This window comes from Cucumis melo, chromosome 11 (assembly GCF_025177605.1).
Source record: "Cucumis melo cultivar AY chromosome 11, USDA_Cmelo_AY_1.0, whole genome shotgun sequence".
NCBI classification, from domain to species: domain Eukaryota; kingdom Viridiplantae; phylum Streptophyta; class Magnoliopsida; order Cucurbitales; family Cucurbitaceae; genus Cucumis; species Cucumis melo.
Window position 1 is genome coordinate 92,921 of NC_066867.1, and position 23,222 is coordinate 116,142.

At 33.5% G+C, this 23,222-nt stretch overlaps 2 protein-coding genes across 8 annotated transcripts; both read right to left on the reverse strand.

Annotated features, from left to right (window-relative positions):
* Positions 1-518: 518 nt before the first annotated feature.
* On the reverse strand, positions 519-4,522 carry LOC103499579 (ribosome-binding factor PSRP1, chloroplastic). The gene is made up of 5 exons (XM_008462591.3): positions 4,103-4,522; positions 2,248-2,391; positions 1,917-2,165; positions 960-1,068; positions 519-873 (listed from the first exon to the last, which is right to left on the reverse strand). Exons 1-5 carry the CDS (start codon positions 4,400-4,402, stop codon positions 743-745), a joined length of 933 nt encoding a protein of 310 aa, XP_008460813.2. The 5' UTR covers positions 4,403-4,522; the 3' UTR covers positions 519-742.
* Positions 4,523-9,040: 4,518 nt separating this feature from the next.
* On the reverse strand, positions 9,041-22,711 carry LOC103499580 (DNA-binding protein BIN4). 7 transcript variants are annotated; one of them, XM_008462592.3, is made up of 13 exons: positions 22,492-22,711; positions 19,014-19,157; positions 17,122-17,257; positions 16,766-16,827; positions 16,267-16,561; positions 16,022-16,098; positions 15,882-15,935; positions 15,414-15,576; positions 10,236-10,282; positions 10,028-10,054; positions 9,745-9,820; positions 9,533-9,669; positions 9,041-9,450 (listed from the first exon to the last, which is right to left on the reverse strand). In XM_008462592.3, exons 2-13 carry the CDS (start codon positions 19,059-19,061, stop codon positions 9,349-9,351), a joined length of 1,224 nt encoding a protein of 407 aa, XP_008460814.1. In that variant the 5' UTR covers positions 19,062-19,157; positions 22,492-22,711; the 3' UTR covers positions 9,041-9,348. The 7 variants fall into 7 exon arrangements, with proteins under 7 accessions (XP_008460814.1, XP_008460815.1, XP_016902629.1 ...); XM_008462593.3 differs by having other exon boundaries at positions 15,459-15,576; positions 22,492-22,708; XM_017047140.2 differs by lacking the exon at positions 22,492-22,711 and adding an exon at positions 21,716-22,282.
* Positions 22,712-23,222: the final 511 nt, after the last annotated feature.

The following is a 23,222-nucleotide window of genomic DNA, read 5'->3' on the forward strand; positions in this document are numbered from 1 at the left end:
TCGTATCAGATATAATTAAATATATTGTTTCAATGCTTTGTTATATTTTTTAAAAGATTTTTTTTGTTTAAATAAATTTTAAAATTAATTATTTATTTGACATAATTCATATTTGTTTATATATTATTTAATTTAAATAAAAATTGGAATTAAATAAATAATGAAATAACTAATTTATTTGAATGAGATCAATATAATTTTCACTAAAATTTATCAATTTATTACTTCAATTTTCATTCAAGATACATACAACTTTTAATTAGTCAAAACAGAAATAATCTTAATTTCTATGATTCAACATTTCTCGTTTAACAATACATATTTTGAAAACTAAAACAAATATAAAAATAATAACTTTTGTTTTTGAAAATTATCTCATAATAACTAAGAAACTAGGGGTGATCCTCGTCAGTTTTTGGTTTCTGGCCGTTGATGGTAATAGATTTCAGATGAATGTTGAATCATTTCTTCATTAGAATATACTTTCATGGTAACACCCCAGCAAGCTGAATCATTCATTCGTTAGAATATTTTGCATCTTATTTTACTTATTACTCATTTCTTGTTCCAATATTATCTTCATCACCAAATAGCCTCAAATCTAAATCTATATACTCTACAAGAAACGCCTTCAGATGCATGTTGAAGTTGAAGTTTTGAAGTTTTAAGCAAAGGTAACAGTGGTAAACTATCCTGAACGTGAAACTTCCTCCGTCAATTCCCATCATTCCGCCAAGGCCCATCATTCCGCCAAGGATGGTTCTCTCGCTGCTTCAACTGTCACAGGCTCTAATTTCTCAGCTGTGCCATTTTCTTTTGGGATAATAAGTCCATATCCTCCATCCTTTCTTTTATATAAGATGTTAATCTCACCTAAGCCAAAGATAAAGACATAAGCTAAGATATAAACGGTAGAGTCCCAACAAAACAACATTATTGTAATAATCAAACCAACGCACCAGTTTCTTCATTCCGGAAACCATAGAAATCATGGTCAATATTCTTGAGTTGTTCGATTGCTTCTTCAACTGTCAAAGGTGGCATATCAAAGTATTTTGTCCGAACAATCTGAAATCAAGATAAAAATGAGTAATGAGATACCAAAGAATAATATTGCTGGCATGAAAAGGAAAATTTAATATCTTATCCACGTCTGCATAATGTTCACGAGCTTCCAGTTTATGACACATGATCGTCATCTAAAAAGGATGAACATCAAAAGTGCTTCTTCCAACCAAAAGTGAAGGTAAACAAAATAAACAGTAAGTAAATAAAAAGCTATAACGATCAAGTACATCGGAATGGACAACAAAAATTAAGAGAAAAGGATCAATAAAATAACAGTTGCACATGTCAGCTTAGTGAGAAATAACAGATAACGGACTCCTACGAACTATGCTATCTTACAGTTGTAAGGTCCAACTTCCAATGTTTCAATGTTCATCTAGGATATCATGTTATGAAATAAGCTGGCTTATCAATCCTATAATGTAAATAAAAATAGGATGAGTTTGAGCCAAATTCAGTTGAAAATAGCACATCAGAGGGAGGAAATCAAGATTGAGAATGCATTTCTTTCCATTCTTCACTCCTACGCAAGGAGTAAATTATTGCACATGGTTCAAATAAACTGAGTACTGCATCTAGAATTTTCCAATATTAATCACTGGAAAGGAACAAGAAAATAAACTACGAAATTGATGTGGTTTCTTTTAACTTAGAATACAAGGATTTCAATAACTAAATGAGAAAAGATGTGGTTTAGTAATTCTAACACTAGTAATAAGCTTTGGCGTGTAGAAAAATAATTAACAGGCATGGCATACATGAGCTTACAAGGTAATATCACCTTAAATGTTTAGTATATGCTATACAGAAAAATGAAAAAGTAAAAACCCAAAGGTTGAAGGAATAACCTCGTCAATAACTTCTCCACCATCTTCCTGAAAAACTTCCTCTTCCTCATCTTCAACTACTATGGGTGCAGGTTCTCTTACTTTTGATCTGTCAAATCCTTTCACATGTCGGCCACGGTCAGAATCTTTCTCTTTAATCTTTCTCAACTTCCTCTGTATGATGGAGGATACCAAATCAATGCTTGCAAAGACGGTCTCAGCATCTTCCTCTGCCCGTACAACTCCATGCTTCTTCGTGAATAAAGTAGCCTATATAAACACAAACATTTTTGGAAAAGAACGAGGGTTCAATTCATATGGATAAATTTAAAATAAAGGAGCAATAGAGTACCTCGCATCTTCTAATCCTTTGACCCTTCCCAAACTCCCCACCTCTAACTGAAAGTCTGACATCTACTTCTCTAACTAAGTGACTGTGCTTCTGGACTGCCTTGCCCACCTTCTCTTCCACGTGCTTCTTAACTGCTTCAGTCAACTAGTTTTTTCGCACAATTAAAAATAAATCCACTCAATGTTTGATGTATTAAAATTTAAACATTTTTTTTATGAAACAAACTGCTTTCATTGAGAAGGAATAGGAATTCAAGGGCAAACAAAAAAATAAAATTTAAACATTGAGTTACCATAAATTAGGTAACTGAAACTTGGATAATATCTAGAAATAGATATTAGAATTTACAGTTAGTAGGTGATCTTGTCACTTGAAGCAACAGAGTTTCAACCATTAAAGTAGCAAGTATTAGTAGATAATTTCTTTATCTGCATCTAGTAGGCAAGTTCAGTGTGATGAGCACCTTATTAAACTTTGTTATCATATCATTTTTTTGCACGTTTTCAATAGTATATTTCTCTCACTTATATTTCTTCAAGACCATATTCCTAATGTCTGGTGTCAAAGCCCTATCATCTTGATTAAGGTGTGAATGGGTTATCACCAAATAAGAACACTCAAGAACAATGAACACTAAAAGATTATAATGCAATATCAATGAAAAAACTAGAATACCACGCCTTTCAAAAGGGCTACACTTCCTTAAATTCCCACAATGGAAATTCCTATAAAAATGATCCACACCTTGCTACCCACACCTTGCTACCAACCAACTCCATTTATTTTTAACTAAAGGTCCTAAGAAACTTACTTGATAATTACTAGAATGCCCCTTCTAATAACCATAATAATAATCCTAATACTTCAATAACTAGGGGTAGACATATAGGGCCAAACAAAATTTAGAGGCAGCAGTCTTTTATTACATGTGTTGACTGCTTTGGCTGTGTGTATCATGTTCAAGAACTAAGCAGGATGATACAGCTTGAGTTGTGTGGCTCGGATTAAGTGAAAAAGATTGAGGCCTATAGAAATCGTGATCCAATTTTACAAAGGATTCCCTTGAGCAGATAAGGGTTGAAATTGGGAAGTGTGAAGTAGGCATTGTGTGTTTCCTGGAACGTGATAATCATGAAAGAAAATGGTTGTGTTTGATGAGAATGCACAGAAGAATAAATTTGGTTCAGATATTGCCTTAGATGATATAATATTAAGTTTGATGTCACCCATCAACAAGTTAAACTTTTGGCTCAATGGGTGATTTAAGATGGTATCTCATCTAGAGGAATCTGAGTTTAAACCATGGCTTCTTTATTTTCTCCTCAAATGCATCAAGTTAAGCTTTTGAGTCAACCAGTAAGTTAAGATGCCGATATAGAAGAAAGTGAATGCACCCGATTCTTTGACCCAAAGAACAATCTTCTAGCTGCAATAAGTGGAAATATAGAATATCAAAATTGGATGAGAAATTAGGAGATTCTGAAAAATGATAGCGAAATCCTTATGCGATGCGTTCACTTCAAAGGGGTGTGAAGAGTAACAAATGGAGAAGGGACATGAATGGTTGATATGGAAGATATTTGAAGAAATGAGACAGAAATTAGCAGACTTACTTGGAGAAAATAAAATTAGGGTTTGAGTGAAGGGATATGGTGATTGGAATAATAGAGAATGGGGTATCAAACAGGTAGACGTAGAGTTTTGTGGGGGAACCAAGTGACAACTATTCATTATGATAATAATTACTGAATCAAACTTGAGAAGAAATAGAAAATGCCAAAGACTCGAACAATTAAGCATAGTAGGAAGACAGATGAAAAGAAAAACTTGTAGAACAAAGATGAAGCTAAAATACCTCCAAATTTTTGCCTTGGACAATTAATTTAACAGAGGAGAGGTGGCCGTCCCAGGTCATCCGAATACTGAAAGAGTTTGAGGCATGACGGTTACGGGATGCAGTCTCAATGGTTCCAAAGTTCTTGCAAGAGTTGAAGAAAGCAGAAGCATTGGAAGAAAGAGCATGAACTTTGAGCGCAGAGAAGTGAAGAGAGAAGGGAGCGGGAAAGTAAGAAACGGTAGAAGAAGAAGGGTGAGGAGGAGATAAGGAGTGATCAGAAAGAAGATTGGCCTGCATGGAAGAGGTGAGAGTCGCCATTGTTGAGTTCAAAACTTGGAATCGATGAGGATAATAAGGGAAACAAGTGGATAAACAACCCGCGCGGCTTTTCTTTCTTTTCTCTGGATGATGGGAAGCCAATGTCAGTTTTTGTCTTTTTCTCCTTTGATATTTGTCAAAGAGGGTATATAACTTTTTTTTTTTAAGCAAGAGGGTATGTAACTTTTTTTTTTAAGCAAGAGGGTATGTAACTTGAACTAAGCAAGGCAGATCAATGAATTAAAAAGTTAGATACGTTGATGAACTTAATTATAAGATCTTAGATATGTTATGTATTTAATCAAGGTGAGAGCTGTGGATTGAGATTTGATGACACAATTAAAATTTGGATGAGTCTGAATAGACTAAAAATATGTTAACTTTTCCTCGTATGTTTTTATATGTTTTTATGTGCTTTTGACCTAAAAGCTACTTCATCTTTAAAGTCACTTCATCTTTCTCATATTCAAAAATATCTACATCGTCTAAATATCATTTTGACATGATTTAGCCGATCGTTTACCATCGTCAACACGATCATTTACCATTATCAACACAATCGTTTATCATCGTCAACACAATCTTTTACCATTGTCAACACAATCGTTTATCATGGACAACACAATCTTTTAAATTTGAAGTCTTTTTCACATCGTTTAAAATGATCTAAACGATCGTGTTGACATGATCTACACAATTGCTTACCATAGCTAACACAATCGTTTAGCATGGTCAACATGATCGTTAGACTTGAAATTCATTTACATTGGACTACATGATCGCTTATCGTAATCAACATAGTTGTTTTTCATGATCAATACGATCATTTAAATTCAAAACCTTTTTTCCCATCGTTAAAATAGAACTACATGATCGTGTCATGACCTAAACAATACTGGATTATTCGTTGAAATTGTAGTACACAATCGTTTAAAAGAAGATTCTTCGCGCAAGCTGGCTGATTAATTGCTATTGACTAGGGTATTTTTTATATTTTTCATTGTGAGACCGTGGGTTTTTTTCGTTTCTAGAATTGTTTTATATAATGTAAATATTTTACCTATTTGTTATATTTTTAAAAAACTTCCTTTTTTATTTATATTCTTTATCATTTCAAAAGTCTTAGCTTTAATCTTAATCATCTAAGTTGCATCAACATGATTATTTGATTAGTTTTCCAGATGATGATGAAAATATCAATAAGGACTTAAGTCCTTGAACTTATACTAAATATGCAAGTGATCTTGATGATTTTGAGAGTAGTTAAAATCCTTGAATAACTATAACTCTCCATTTTAATGGATGGTTAAAATTAATTAAAATAAGAATTTGTAAATCAGTCAATATATACAAACTAGCTGCTAATTCACCTACAACAGAAGTTTGGGTTAAATTAAGTTTGATCATACTTAAAAATGACAATTCAAGTTTGACTTTTCTAAAGCTACCCAATAAATAAGTAGCTCACTAAACTCAAAAATTAAGAAAAGTTTGACTTCTGTTTATGTTTTAGTTTTTTGCTTAAACCTTGTAGCTTAAATCAATTACACTCTTAAGTTAATAATTGTATCGATTAAAATTGTAAAGTTTCACAAATGAATCAATTCAGATCTCTTTGTAGGACTTTGTATTATAATCATTAATGTGTGATTTCCTAGTGCAAAAATTAAAACCATATTAGAGAAGGATAACATTTTTCATCAATTTATATGAGTAATTTTTTTCTTCACTTCCTCTATTTCTCTTCGTGCGATTTCCTAGTGGTTTATCTTTGTTTATCTAGGATAGACGATTAATTGTTTAAATATTGATACACTATCTTGTACATGATATTGTATCAAATCTAAACAATTTTGGTACACGATCTTGTATCAAATCAAATGATTTTGGTATACAATCTTGTACCAAACTCGTTTAGATATTGGTACATGATCTTTGAGACTTTGGTAAATTATCGTTTAGATCTATCACTTATTTATCTATGATAGATAGTGTTAGTGATCTATCTCTGTCAATTTATGATAGACGACTGATCATTTATATTTTAGTATACAATCGTGTAATAGAAAAAAAAAGTTGAGAGATGACAAAAAAGGAAGATATTTTGAAAGAGGATATGAAGAAACCACAAACAAGAAGAAGTGAGAATATGAAGAAGATGCCCAATAATTCAATACTCATCAGACAAACTTGGAATTTCTAGAAAACAATGGTGACTTTAATTTTTTTTTTTTTTTTGTTATACATGTCATAAATATTTTTGAGTTTTGTTCTATATTTATAAATTAACCATGTAATTATGAACTATTTATAGATGATTTAAATGAATTCCCAGTAGAAATTTGGAGTTTTAATTCAACTATTAGTTTGTGTTTATTTATTTGAAACAAACTATCCATAATATTAATTTCCATCCACATGTAAATAAATATTCCTATCGATATCTCCACATTCTCATGGATTCAATACCGATGTGAGGGGTGAATAAACATTTCCATTATGACGTATAAAATCCCACAAATCACAAAAAATAAACATCAATATGACATTAATATAAATAAAATATAAATAATAAACATGTTTACTTATTTGAAAATAATATAATAGAATAGAATAATATAATATTATAAATACAATAATATTTTTAGACACCCTTCGTTTAAATTTAAATTTAAATTTAAATTTTGAATTTTTATTTTTATAATTTTTCTAGAAATGTCCATTAAGATCGAAATTTTATTGATTTTCCATCGAAATTTCTAAAAGATTAAAACTTCGATATACTTGTCGACATAGATATTTAAACCTTGATAGTTTCTAATGTTCTTGAAATGTTCCATCTAACAAGGATTCAGACAAATTATCTTAAACAGATAATCGAGGCCGGTTATCGGTAAAAATTTGAACTCCACAACAAAAATGATAATTTATCACAATCTCTAAGAGCCCGTTTTCCTATTTATGTTTCTTTTTTTTTTTTAAGAAACAGACGTGTTTGATAATAGTTCTCATTTGTCATTTTTAAATTTTAAGGATTGTTTCAAACTTGAAAAACTATGTAAAGTAGTTACTCTAAGTTCTGTTTTGATTCCATATCCAAATCTTCCTAAGTCGCTATTTGACTCATTCCATATCCTTTAGGTCTTGGGTTCAACTATCAACATTGATGCATGCTTTTGTATTTTTTTTTTCTTCTTTTATTAATTCTTCGTAATTATCTTTCATATTTATATGTTTTGTAATGGGGATTTTCAAAAATAAAACAAATTCGTAAAATATTTAGACTATATAGAACAATTTTTAAAACGAAAAAAACTCACAGGTCTAGAATGGAAAATACCATAAACGCCCCAATCAATATGTGATTGATCGGCCACATGCGAGCGTGTAATTATTCTTATAATCGATCATGGCGATCATGTAGAAAATGATACACGACATAGTATCAACACGATCGTGTAGCTTTTTTAACTATAGAAAAAATGCTTTAAATTTAAACAATTCTGTTAACTAGTAAGCGATCGTTTAGATCATATCCACAAATCGTGTAATTCTTTTTAAATGATGAAAAAAGAGTTTCAAATCAAAATGATCGCGATGACCATACTAAACGATTAATTGTGTTGACTAGGTAAGCGATAGTTTAAATTATATCAAAGTAATATTTAAACGATCTTGATATTCTATAAGAAGAGCTACAAGAAAGAAAAAAAAGATGAAGAAAGAAAAGAAAAGGATTAATGAAAATATGTCAAATAAAATCTGGAGGAGAAGATGAGTAAGAAGATGAAAGACAAGTGACGAATCGTCTGCAATACCAAGGCCAACATGAAATTTATGAAAATATTTTACCGATTTTATGAATTTTTTGTTTTTGTTACATGTACCGTAAATATTTTAGTACTTTGTTACATTTATGAAAATTAATCTTTTCCATTTCCTAATTTATTTTATTTTTCAAATCCTATTATTAATTTTTCATATATATGTTTAATGTTTTCTTAATTTTTTCTATTTTTCCTTTTATTATTTTTTTAATATTTAGATCGATGTATTATTTGATTTTCAAAATTCATGTTTAATTTCAATTTTTTTCTATTTAACTACATTTAATTTTTTTTCGTGTTTAATTTAACTATTATAAATTATTCAATATTTAAATTTATATATTATTTTGACCTTCTAAATTTAAATATTTAACAGTTTATTTAAATAGTTTTTGAATTTTACAACATGTTTATAAGTTATTTTAAATTTAAATTTATTATTTTCACTTCCTTTAAAATTAGTTAAAATTTTACATTATATAATATTTTTAGATGTATCTTTAGTATTTTGCATCCACAACATTTACCTAATAACATAATTGAATCCAATTTGAATCAATATTATTTAAGATAAATAAATTAAATTAAAACTAATATTTAAATCAAATTTTAACGATATATGATTAATAAAATTTATTGTATTATAATTACTAATTTTGCAAGAATTTATGTACATTTGATAATGTTGCTGTTATATAATTTTTTATATATATTTTAATGAATTCTTTATATTTTTATTTTTTACATAATTAAATTGTTTTACACTAAAAAAATAAGCAAAATTGTTAGGAAAAATAACACAAAAAACGAGTAACAAAAAATAATTATCAAACAAATTTATGTTTATGTTTATATTTCGTTTTTTCAAGAAAAAAAAAATGAAGAAACATATAACGAAAATAGTTATCAAACATAGTCTCATTTCTTGTTTTCAAATGATACAAAATAAAGAACAAGAAAGAAGGAACAAAAAACGGGACCTAAACTTCTTGTCGAGGGGGTGAACGGGAGAAAGAAAATGTTGTGTTTCAAGCGGGTTGGCTAAAGCCCCCCTATTTGCCTCTTACATTCTGACAAAAGGACTATTCCCCTTTTCGGGGCAAACAAAGATTTCGAACTTCATTTCTTGCTTTTTGCATTTTTAGTTTTAGAACCTTGAACTTTCTTTCTTGTTTTCTTCGGAGCCTGCAGCCTTCCTCCAGATTTAACACGCTTCCGCCCCTACAATGACATTTCCAGAGCATAAGCATGAACGAAAGATGGATCATTAAGATACTACACGCAATTGAATGTAGAAACATACTGATGATTTCTCGGCTTTGTTTTTGGATTTTGTGTTGAGCCCTTCTACCGGCTCATTTTGGTCAGCCGGAGAAGAAGCAACCTTAGTTATTTTCTCAGCCTCGTCTTCAGAATCAAACGAGAAGCCATCTAATGTTCCTACAGATGCAAAACATAGAATGAGCACAGAAACAGGCAACTTTGAACAATTCAGAGAAATTGAAAGCAACTCACCTTCAACCATAGTTTCAGCCTCATCAACTTTGGACAGTGCCTTCAACTGAATGAAATCGTTCATGATAGATTCTATCTGATCAAGTAACATACGTCCAACAAGTCATGATTCTATGGCAGTTCTAGGATATTGTACTAGAAAAAGAACGCAAACCAAAACAAAACAAAGGGGGGTGCTTAATATTTAAAATGAAGTGACCAGCCAAAAACAGAATTGATAGTAGAAATTTCCAGTACTATATTATCATTAATATAAAATATAATAGTTGAATAAAAGAGCGACCTTTGCCTCTGACTGACCAAAGCTAACCTGAAAAAGATAAAATCTATATCAGCAAAACCAGGAGGAAATTTCTTAAATAATTCAATTTAGAACAATAAAAAGGCAATAAGAAAAAAGGCCTTTCATTTCAACGTTACTTTCAATACCGAGCTACTAATAATAATAAATAGTTTCGTTGGAGGGATCGGTTAAGTAGAGAGCAACATACGATGCAAAATGTCCTTGAAGGAACTATTACCGCTCTGTAAAGTGTACCTGACATAGAAAACCATAGACAAACAATTACCCCACAACTACTAGACATACAAATATCTTTGAAATAGTCCAACGTGATCAGAAAGAATGGTAAGAGAAAATCAAACATTAACCACTAAATAAGGAAAATAAACATGGGCAAATGTGAATGTTAGAATTGACGGGCTTGTTGTATGTTGAAAGTCCAAGAGTTTTTTAGTCTTTTATGTTGCCTTAATTAACTTTTAGTATTTTAATTAAGCTTTTGTTGGCTATAAATTAATGCTCCCCTGTATAATCAGTGATATAAGAAAATAATAAGAAAGATTTGCATCGTGGTTTTTCTCTCTCAACTAGGGTTTCCACTTAAAACGTGTATTTGATCTTTGTCTCTACTTGCAATATGGTATCAGAGCATGATGCTGACCAAATCCTAGACAACACAACTCTTGATGGAAACCAAATAGAAGAGACAGGCAATGATATTAGCGAAACCATCGCCACCGTCGACATCGTCGATGCTCGGATCAGTGTTGCCATGGATGAGTGGTTTTGCCACCTTCAGACTACGTCGGCCAACATGATTCGGTCACCCTTTATGTCATTTGCGTCTCCACATGTCGCCCATCCGAACCAGCCCATCCGATTCAGATCATGCCGGCCAATCCTTCTTTGCCACCCTTGTCTTCATCTACGACCTATAATGTCCTCCATGTGCCACTCCATGTGCTGCCACCTAATTCTATCCAACCACCGTCGCTGCTTCTACAGTCAAATTTGTATGGGATGCCACCCACTGAATCTGCTGCAAACCCTAGTTATCATCCCAGGATTGGGAATCCTCAAATTCACTCAACATTTGAGGTTGGTGAATCTTCAGCACATTCCAACCCTAATGTGCAAGCTTCTTCTTTGGATGCAAATGGAAAGCTTAGGGGAGACATTCAACACTCCCGATCATGGCCTTCATACATCTTACCGATGTATTTTGAGAATCTGGTAACCTCTTTCCTCATTTTATCCTCTTCTTATGTGACTAATGCAATCTACAGGATATTTTTAAGGGGGAAAATTGAACAGCAATAACTATTTCTCAAAGTCTAAGTCAGTGAAAATAGTCCTCGAAGGACAACATAAGTTTGGTTTTCTGACAAAGGAGAGGACTCTCTTCTTCGATCTACATTGATCAATAGTATGAAACCATAAATCGGCAAACCCTTACTATACGTTGCAACTACTAAGGATATTTGGGACACAACCTAGAAACTATCTTCTAAATGTCAGAATACCTCTCACTTATACACACTACGAAAATAGGTCCATGAATGCAAGCAAAGAACCATGGATATCACATCGTTTTTCAGCAAGCACTCTCTTATCTGGCAAGAAATGGACCTATGTAGAAAACTGGTCTAAAGCAGTCCTAGTGATCGTGTGCAGTACTCTAGAATTGAAGAGATTGACAAATTTTATGACTTTCTTGTTGGACTTAGCCCTAAGTTTGATGTAGTTCAAGGACGTATACTAGGCAAAGACTGATTCCCTCCCTAATGGAGATTTGTTCTGAAATCTGCCTTAAGGAGGATTGTACAAGTGCTATGAATATTTCAACAACTCCTGCTACTGAGTCCCTTGCTTTTAGTGTGAGGTCATCTACCAGTGGTAGTGAAAAGAACAATGGAAAACCAATTTCGGTCAGTAATCATTGCAAGAAATAATAGCATACCAAAGAGTAGTTTTGGAAGTTACATGGTCGTCCCCCAAGAGGTAAGAAACGCTCTCCCAATGACAAACATAACACATGGCGGGCGTATGTGAATGAGTTTGCTGGACCTTCTCAACCACCTGATCCACATGGAAACCAGACTGATCCCAATCCCACTACTCTAAACGCCATTGTCCAATCAGGTATACCTCAATCCTTCAGTTTTATAAGTGCTAATGGGAAGAACCCCTGGATTCTAGCGACACAGATCATTTGGCTGGTTCCTCTGAACATTTTGTGTTCTATATTCCATGTGTTGGTAATGAAACAATCAGAATTGCAGATGGCTCCTTGGCCTTTGTTGCTGAGAAGGGGAAGATTTCTCCACGTGCAAGGCTCTCCTTACATAATGTCTTGCATGTGCTTAGAATTTCTTATAATCAGCTATAAGCAAGATTACACATAAGTTAAACTGCAAAGCAACATTCTTACTTGATTCTGTTTCTTTTCAAGACTTGAGCATGAGGAAGATGATTAGCATTGCCCGATATAGTAGGGACTCTACCTCCTTGATGATGGCACCTCTTCTAGTAGCATTTCTAAGACCAGTCTTTTATCTTCCTATTTTACCACTTCTGAACAAGATTGTATGTTGTGAAATTTTCGTTTAGTCACCCTAATTTTTAATATATGAAACATTTATTTTCTCATCTTTTCTCTAAAATTGACATGTCTACTTTATCTTGTGATGTATGTATTCAAGCTAAACATCATCGGGTTTCTTTTCCTTCTCAACCATACAAACTAATCCACCCTTTGACACCGTGGTCTGTAACCTTCAATGATGATCATACCTATCTTACCTGGACCTTTCTCGTCTCCAACAAATTTGAGGTCGCCTCCTTCTTCCGGGACTTCTATCACATCGTTGAAATGCAGTTCAATTCAAAGATTGCTATTCTACGAAGTGACAATGGTCGTGAGTTCCAAAATCATACCCTCAATGAGTTATTGTCCTCCAAAGGGATTGCCCATCAAAGTTCTTATGCCTACACCCAACAAAATGGGGTAGTCAAGTGCAACAACCATCACCTTTTAAAAGTAGCTCGTTCTTTATGTTGTCTATTTCTCTTCCTTCCTATCTCTAAGGCGATGTTGTTCTCACTATAGCCTATCTTATCAACTGGATGCTTTCTCGTGTCATACATCTCCAGACCCCTCTAGAGTGTCTTAAAGAGTCATATCCCTCTACCCATCTCATTTCTTACGTTCCTTTTTGGGTATTTGGGTGCACAACCTATGTTCATAACCATCGTCCTAACCCAACTAAGTTTACCCCTCGAGCTCAGGCGTGTGTTTTTGTTGGTTACCCTCTATACCAACAAAGCTATAAATGCTTTCATCCGTCTTCTCGTAAGTACTTTGTCTCCATGGATATCACCTTTCTTGAGAATCTTCCTTTCTGCCCCATTCACCTACTTTAGGGGGAGATTGAGAGTGAAGAGTTTAACTGGGTGATTTCCTTAGAGTCTACCAGTCCTATTATTGCTGCCATACCTAGCCCAGATCCTTGCAACACGGTCCTACCTACAAACCAAGTTCCATGGAAAACCTACTATAGGAGGAATCTTAGAAAGGAAGTTGAGTCTCATACTATTTAGTCAGCTTCGATTCGAGATTTTGAACCATTACGAGATCAAGGTATGACTAATTCTATTGACTCACATATTAACAGTAAAATGAGCGAAAGTGAAAGGTCCAAGACAGCTATTTCTGAAAATATAGGTGAACAAGGTAGTGTTGAAACTGAGGTCATTTCAAATGGAAAGGGCAGTTATGATTGGAATGAGGTCATTACAAAAGTTACTAAGAACGAAACTAGGGAGGATCGTTCAAAAAATAAGAATAAGTATGATCTATCTTGATCTGCCTATTGCACTAAGAAAGGGTATCAAGTCCTGCATAAAGCACTCTATTGCTAACTATGTTTCTTATAAGAACCTATTTCCTCAATTCAGAGCTTTTACAACCAGCCTTGACTCTATTACAAAACCCAATAATGTCTATGTTGCCTTTGAATGATCAAAGTGGAAAACTGTTGTCATAGAAGAAATCAGAGCCCTGTAAAAGAACAAGACTTGGAAGCTCTGTACTCTCCCTAAGAGACATAAGACCGTAGGATGTAAATGGGTGTTTACTATCAAGTACAAAGTAGATTGTACTCTGGATAGACATAAGACTAGGTTAGTTATCAAAGGGTTCGCTCGGACTTATGGGGTTGACTACTCTAAGACTTTCTCTCCTATTGCAAATTTAAACATTGTTAGAGTCTTAATGTCTATTGCTGTGAATAAAGACTGGCCTCTACATCAACCGATGTTAAGAAAGCGTTCCTAAATGGGGATTTAGAAGAGGAAGTGTATATGAGTCCTCCACTGGGATTTGCCCAGTTTGACCATCATGTTGCAAACTTCAAAAGTCCTTGTATGGATTGAAACAGTCATCAAAAGCTTGGTTTGATAGATTTACCACCTTTGTCAAGTCTCATGGGTACACTCAGGGACACTTTGATCACACTTTGTTTACCAAAGTCTCTAAGTTTGAAAAAATTACAGTTTTGATAGTCTATGTTGATGACATTGTTTTATCTAAAGATGACATCAATGAGTTTCTCCAACTAAAAAAGAAGTTGGAGTTTGAAATTAAAGACTTGGGAAATCTAAAATACTTTCTTGGGATAAAAATTGCCAGATCTAGAGAGGACATCTATGTATCCCAAAGAAAATACACCATTTCAGCATAACTTGCCCCTAGTGACTCAAAAGGGAAGATACGAGGAGATCTAGAGATGTTTTTTTGTACCAAATCAAATAATCATGATTCATCAAGAAACTCATCCAACATCTTGTGAAAGGATTTTCAACCTGTTGAGAGACACCCAAACAAATATGGATGAAGGACTATTCTTTGTTCCACTTTTAGGCTAGACACCTCATAACCCAACCTACTTTTGACAAAAAACTTAAAAGGCTTGTACTTCCAAACTCATCAAAACTGTTTCGAAGAACAAAACCATTCTTGGGCCACGCAAGAATTCTAAAATCTCCTTTCAAGAACCATCTAAGTTGAGTGTCTGACAACATTAGATCTTATGAGCTTCCACGTCTTCAATATGAAAGTTTTCCTTATCGAACCAAATACAATAAAGAGCATTCACTACTTTGCAGCTTTCTACTTCCATTATCTCCAAAACCAAACTGCCACCTAACAGGGATGGATGAGAAAAACAGGCTTTAGGGACTCACCAGAGAAGAAGGAGAGAACGACGAAAGAGGAAAAGGGGCCGGAGTGTGGTTAGGGACTAAGGGAGGAAGGGAGGGGAGAGGAGAGAGGCGAGATAAAAACTTTACATTGAGCTAAAACATAACTTTGGGGTTTTAAGTATACCTGAACGTTTGCTGCCAAAACATAGCATATTTGGATGAAACTTACCTTTAAGATCTAGGCAAAGTTCATTTTTTGCAGATGAGGAATCTGAAACTACAACCCGTCCTACAGCACCCATGTCACCACTCAAATCTATTGAAGTTCCTTCACACTCAACAAGCGCCTGCATAATATAAGACAATAGCTTTCAAAATCTCTATTTGATATTCTTTCTCTACTTCCCCTTCCCTAGAAAACATGACTTAGAATAATGCATGCTGTTATCGCTTTGATTAAAAGATTTAAGAAACTAAAAAAGCAGTACACTAGGTCCATGCAGTTCTTGAACTCTCATCTCTTTTCACTCTAGGAAGCCACCTATTTCTCTTCCACGTTATGTCACAATTTATATATACAAAGCAGAATGTTTTAAAGTCTAAATCAAGACAAAAGGAGGCTGCTAAAAGAATTCATTTATCGCAAAATTACCTTCAACCTATGGACTTTGTCAGACAACACCAATGGCAATCTTGAGGAGGAAACCTGTAAAATTGAATTTTGCTAAGGCAAATGAGTAAACAAAGAGTGTAATGAACTATAACCATCTTTCTTCTAGCATTAAATCTTACAGGAGGTACGATGCAATCATCCAATGCATCCTTCTCTAAAATCTCCTCTTCGCCATTTCTTACAAAGCCTTCAGATCCTGAATGGACGAAGATTTTCAGAAAATATTCTAAAACAGAATCATACATAGCAGGCAACAACTTTCATGCAGCAAACAAGATTAAGGCTCCAGTAATTTAATGCACTCTCCATAAGTCACTAAAGTTTTTACCTTCTAATGTTATGTACTATTATACTACTCTCTCACCTTCCAGCGTAAGACCACCTTTATTTGTATCAGAATTTATTATTTTCTCTTTGGCTGAAGTGCAAACTTGGGATTTGATCTTTTTTTTGGGAGACATTTCTTTTGATACTTTCCTTGATTTAGATTTTCCCTCAGTGAATCTGCGACCTGCATTTTCATCCTTCCTTCTCCCTTGGATCTCAGATGTTGCAAGTTCAGATAATTCTTCATGATGATTGCAATCCTCCTTAATAAAATTATTATCTGAACATGACTCTGAATCCGATGATAACATCCAAACAGAGTGCTCTGAGTTCTGATAAACGGAAATAAGATTCTTCCATCAGCAAACTAGATTTTACTACAAATACTAAACACTAGAATATGAATAAGCTATGCCAACCAACTCATATGTGTGTATAATTCTTGAAATAAGTGTTAAGATGAAGGTTGCTAACTTACTAATGTCCTTAATAATACACACTCACAAAAGTAAAAATCAAGAGGTAAAGTCTCTCACTTCATGACCTGTACGTCTGTCGAGTTTCCCTTCCTTCGCCAAATTATGGTTGCCACAATCCCCTGCAATATAACAATATGACGATATGACGATAGAGTTACCCAGCCAGAAAGCATACATAGTATCATTAGAGATGATAATCCAAGTCCTAGTAGTAGTCAGGATTCAAGAAAAAGATGAAATTGTAAGTCGTTCAAGCTTTCATGCTTGAAATCATCAAACACAAAAATAGAACCCGAAGCCATTTAAAATATGACTTCTCTCTTGCCTTTAATCTCATTTCCTTTTGTGTGCAGGACTATGTTCACGTTCCTGCTAGATAAGAACATAAACTTTCAAGTTTAACTTCAGTATACCTTGAATCTGATCTCCATCTAAATCCTGTGTAGTTTTATGTGAAGACGGATCCCTTTGATCAATTGCATTGTCCATTGATGAGCTACCATTCTTTGAAGATCCAGAATTAGAGGATAGAGCAACACCAGTTGGTGCCTATTCAACAAAGTAAATTGTTCTCTTTGCCATCAATAACTTTGAAAGCGATACCTCAAAGTGCAAAATCAATATAATAGATGAAGACATGCGTTAGTTAAATAACTCAATAGTTATTTCCTCGCAATCTCAGACCTTTCAAGACAATTTAATCAAACTATAGAAGGAAACTCATGACTGCAAACTTGTATCTTTTTCTTTTGTCTTTTATGTTGTGGGGTGTGTGGAAGAGCTTGTATCTTAATTTGTCCAAAGGACGATTTTTTAGCTTAGTCAATTAAGTTTTGTTTTGTTTTGGTACAAAGAGAAAACCTACATGTAGAGTTTCAGTCTATTTCAGTGAAATTTGAGACCAATAAATAGAATCATTTGTGAAAGAAAAAAAAAAAGCATCAAGGACTCAAATCAAAATAAATATACAAAAAATTGTTGGGAAAAGGCAAGGATGAAAAGAAAGAAAGTTATAGATGATTAATGTATATGTAACTGGAAAATTAATGTGTAATATTGAACATTCCAAGTTTGAGGAACAATCAAAACACAATTTTATTTCAGATTGTCATGAAATGAATAATTTTCCTCTTTTTACGACTATCTGTTTTGATTGCTTTTGAAGAAAATGACTATGATACCACTCACAACAGAAGAGCCTTTAGAAAAGCAAGAACGTAGAGTTGAAATTTCTGGGCAAGGTTTTTGAAGTTTATATTGCTATATGAACTGATTTGGTTAATATAGTTGTAAAGAAGTTGGTTAATTAAGTTATATTGTTATGAGGCAGTTGATTAATCTTTTATTTCTCAAGCCAACTACTTAAGCGAGTTAACATCACTCTCTTTAGAACTAAAAGACAAAGTTGCACAATTTATTGTCGATCCTGTTTAAATGTAGTCACAGGAGAGCTAACATCAACCTAGTAATCTATTCTAAATACATCAATAAAATATGCTTACCAACAGATTGGCAGTTGATTATTATATTATGGCTAAAATATTGAAAATATCTGACTTTCGTACTTTGTTTAAAAAAGGCCTCTAACTTTCAAAAGCCTCGTTAATACCTTAAACTTTTTTGAAAAAAATCAAAATATGCTTGCCATTAGCTTTTGATAGAAATGGTTAGGTACTTGGAGTCAAAAATACCCAACTTTCAAAAGTTTCGTAAATACTTTTAAACTTAAAAAAAACAGAAAAAAATCCAATAATACCTTTAGTTTTAGTACCTTCTTTAAAAAAATAACATCAATACTTTTATTACTTTGAGGCAACCTGCATGATCCTACAACATTTAGGTGTCAAGGAAACAATAGAATATTAAATCCTAGGTAGATGGCCACCATGGGTTGAACTTACTTCTTTGGTCTTTTTTTATGTTCCCACGGGTCACTACCACTAGTTAGCCAATGATGGTTAAGATTAAGAGTATTAATGAACATTTTAAAGTATAAAAGTAATTATAATTAACTATAATTTAAACTCGTGTTACTTCTCAAGTTTTTCCCTATATTAACTACATTTAATTCTTTTGAAAGTTCTTAGATATTTTTAAAATAAAAGTACATTTCACGGATATTTTCTATTATTTAAACAATTAAACTCATGTTATTTCTCAAGTTTTTCTATTTATCCATTCTTAACATACCAATAAATTATATTACTATCACATTAAGTATATATAGGCAAAGAACTTAAAAAACTCAAATCGCCGTAGATTGTTCTATAATAGTGAAACAAAACCGTCAAGTAGACAAAATTACTTGGAAAGATCGCATCCAATCTGGAGACTGTTCTCTCGAACTGCTCATTTGAGCTTATGTACAGATTCAGAAGTATTTTGATCTGTCACTGCACAAGCAGCTAACCAATAACGCCCTTGCCTTAAAGATCCACACTTCTCTCACCTGGTAAATGAAAAACAAAGTTCTTACCCAAGATTCTCCTCAATTCTTTTTGCAAGATGAATAATGCACAACTTGTCCTATCAAATAAAGGATGCCTACAACATTAATCAAATGTCGCATGCTGAGAGCAGAAATAGTTTCCTAGAGTGCATAATGTTTAATGAATGCAAATGTTATTAGACAAAACAATTTTCATTATTTAATTATTCATCTATAGATCCCAATACTTACCCTCCAATCACAGTAGAACCTACAGTTGTAGAAATAGTTTCCTCACTTCACATGACCCACAACATAAATAGAATAAAATAAAAACAAATTATAAAGTAAGAGAACTCATTAAGTATAATTACAGAAAATCATCAAGATCAAAGCCTATAAAGAAACTTGAAAACAAACGAGGGACCAAACATTCAGAGGATCCCTATCCACTCCCCTAAATACTCTTCTATTTTGCTCACCCCATAAAACCCATAAGATTGTAAACACCTACACCCCATAAAAAACGATCTTTTTCCCCCAAAAGAAAGATTAAAGAGGAACTCCTCGATCATAATTAACGTCTCTGTGACAAGCAAACATCATCCAAAACACAACTTGCATAATCACAGCATCAAAGAATATGGTCCAGATCTTCCTCTGCCTTTCGATAGATAATACAAGAAAAGGCCCAATCAGCAAGGACAACTTCCTCACATTCTTGTCCAATGTGTTCACATGACCGTGAAGAACCTGCCAAGTAAAATCTAACTTTCCTAGGAATCTTAATTCTCCAAAGAATGAACAACACCCCAACGAGGGTAGGATTAACCAAGCGATGAAAGGAAGACTTACACGAGGGTTGTTGGGAATTTATGTGAGATATAAATAAATGCAAAATAAACAAAATTATAACTCAAACTCCTACTTCACAGGTTAGAGCCAAATAAGTAGTCGATCATAAAATAAAAGATAAGTGGATAAGGGGAATGAGAGAACGACACCGAAAAATATACTGGTTCACCCCAAACTCGGGACTACATCCAGTCTTCTACAACGGTAGGTTCTACTATGATGAAGATTCCAAAGAAACCTTGAACACACTTACAAATCTCTCTTCTCAAATAACCCAACAAGAACTATTTGAATCCAATACCAAAAGCCCAAGAACAAATGAAGAAGTGCACAGACAAGAACCACAGAGATTTAACTTTTGAAGTTGGAGAAGAGGTCATCCTCAAGTCATGTTCCTATAATCTATAGACAAGAATCATTCGCTCAAAGTCAAAATGAGAATTAGCTTTGAAATACTTTGGTCCTTGAGTTATTATGGAAGAAATAGGAGTTGTGGCCTACTGATTACAACTTCCTCCTGACACCACCATACATAATGTCTTTCATGTTTCTAAAAAATAAAGAAGAAAGTGGGGGACGGCAAGTTATTCTTCCTTGATTATCGGAGTTGTCAGATGACTTTGAAATGAATGTCCAACCAGAAATGGTTTTGGGAAGACGTTGGAATGCGAATGTGGGGAAGGAAGAAGCCTTGATTAAATGGCACACTCAGCCAAAGTCCGAGGCCACTTGGAGTTTAATTGTTCACAACATTTCCGAGCTAATGTTCGTTGTCAGTATGGTTGCAATTTGAGAAACACCCACTCATCTTTCTCAAATTGTACTTCCTGGCTATTTTTATTTGCGGTCTTTTTCATTCGCTCAAGAGCTATTGACAAATGTTCTTTAAGTGCCACCAATCTCAATCTTTTTCTATTGATTGTTGCTCTAAAGTATCATTGGTTGTTTTTCTATCACCATAGGCCACCAGAGCCAGAGGAGACTTACCATACAATGCTCACATTCCTCAAGCAACCCCACATCCACATTCGCCACTTATACCCAAAACCTTTCCTATCTAGAACCTTGGCCTGGAAATTCCAATCCACATGGTCATAAGCCTTTTCAAAATCGATCTTAAATAGCATCCCTTGTTTCTAGCTCTATAGTCCTCAATTGCCTTGTTGGCTATAAGAACTTGGTCCAAAATTTGTCTCCTAGTCACAAAAGCAGCTTGCGCTTTTGAGAGCATAAACGAAAGAACCCTCTTAATTCGGTTTGCCAGCACTTATGCCAAAATTTTCTACACACTTGTGATGAGATTAATCAGTCTAAAGTCCTTACCTCTAGTCACAGACTCTTTCTTCGAGAACAAACAAACATAGGTTTTCGACATAGAGTTATTTAAAATCCTCCTTTCGTAAAACTCCTGGAAAACTTTGACAAGATCGTCCTTCACAAGAGACCGGTTCTCCTAATAAAAGGCCATAGTGTAATAGACTTTTTAAGTTTAAATAAAACAAAAAATAAAGAAAAAAAATAAAGAAAAATGAACAACCAGCGAATCAAACACTTAAACCCGAAAATACTGCGATACCCCCTTTAGCATATCTGTGTCTATACTTCAAAGATTAAAAATAGGAAATGAATTGATAATTCTATCTTCTATATTTCTGTGAAATTTTTATATAAAAAACTACATCACGAAGAGACAATACCTTTTCTTTGTTCTGAAACAAAATTACCTTTTTGAAGAATTGAAACGTAGAGGAATTGAGCAGTTTCACATTAAACCTCTCATCATAATCAATGCTTCAAAAATATTCGGCCACACAATCTCAGTGACCATGGGCAGCTACAACCCTCTTTATTTCCCAAATCACAACCCAGATGCAAGGAACCAAAAAATAAAGCCATAGGAAATATTCTAAAAATAACCTGACCAACTAGCTTATATACAAAAAAGCAGCAACCTAGTCTAATATTTTCAAAATAAATATAGTGCATAAAAACAAGGGGAATGAGCTACAATCAAATTAGCTAAACTAAAGCCATACGAAATGTTCTAAAAAAATAGGAACCAAAAATTAAAGCCATGGGAAATGTTCTAAAATTAACCTGACCAACTAGTTTATATACAAAAAAACAGTAACCTAGTCTAATATTTTCAGAAGAGATATAGTGCATAAAAACAAGAAAAATGAGCTAAATCGCTTGCTGGGTGCAACTCGATTTCAACATCAAAGGAAAAGATGAGAGTGCGGCAGCCCATCGTTAATTTCTTTGTTTCTTGTTTCCGGATTTAGAAGTGAAAAGATTTAGCCACTGTCTTTTTTATTTATTTCTCATTTTTCAATAAACATTTCCGTTATGATTTTTTAAATCAAGTTCTTGTTTTATTTTTATTTTACAATTTTACAATTTACAGAAAAAAATTACATACAATACTATCGAACAAATTGCACATTTCTATTTATTATTCAATAGAAAAAGAAAGACCCAAAGCACAAGAGAAATTTACCAATTAAGAAGCACAAATATACGAAGAAGAAGAATGCTGTGGGGCGTCGAGCGTGAAGTCAACGGAGAAGCGAAAAGCTGAAGGCAACGAAGAAGGCCCGCAGTGACTTTGGTGGCACGCCAAAGCGTCGGTCGTCGGAGAAAAGAAAATGAGAGGGAAGGACGAACGAAGAAGACCCAGTGTGGGAAAATGAAAAATGGTTTGGTTTTTATTTTTAGTTTTAGTTGTTGGGCTTTCGAGCCTGTGTGTTTTTGTACGGTAGATTATTTTACTTCAAAAAATAAATTGTAAACGGTCTGATAAATAAATAATAATAATAAATCCCAAACTGTCTCTTAAAACTTAAATGCATTCTTCTTCTTCTTTTTTCGATTTGCAACTTTTTGTTCGTTTTTTCTTCTTTTTTCTTCTTTTTTCTTCTTTTTTCTTCTTTTTTCTTCTTTTTTACAAATACTTTCTTTTACTCTCTTTTTTCTTTCCCTTTTTTCTTTCGTTTTTCCTTTCGTGACTTTTAGAATTTCTTCTTCGCATTTCTACTCTTTCATTTTTTCCTTGTGTGTGTTTTTCTAACTATCAAGCATCGACTACAAATATATATAACATTAAAAAAACATTATGTGTAGCATAAAGTATGGAGCATGGACGCCATCCGCATAAATCACCCGTAATAAGGGGGTGGTGGTTTTAAATATGAGTTTTTTCAATTAAAAAAAAACTATGCATACTTTATA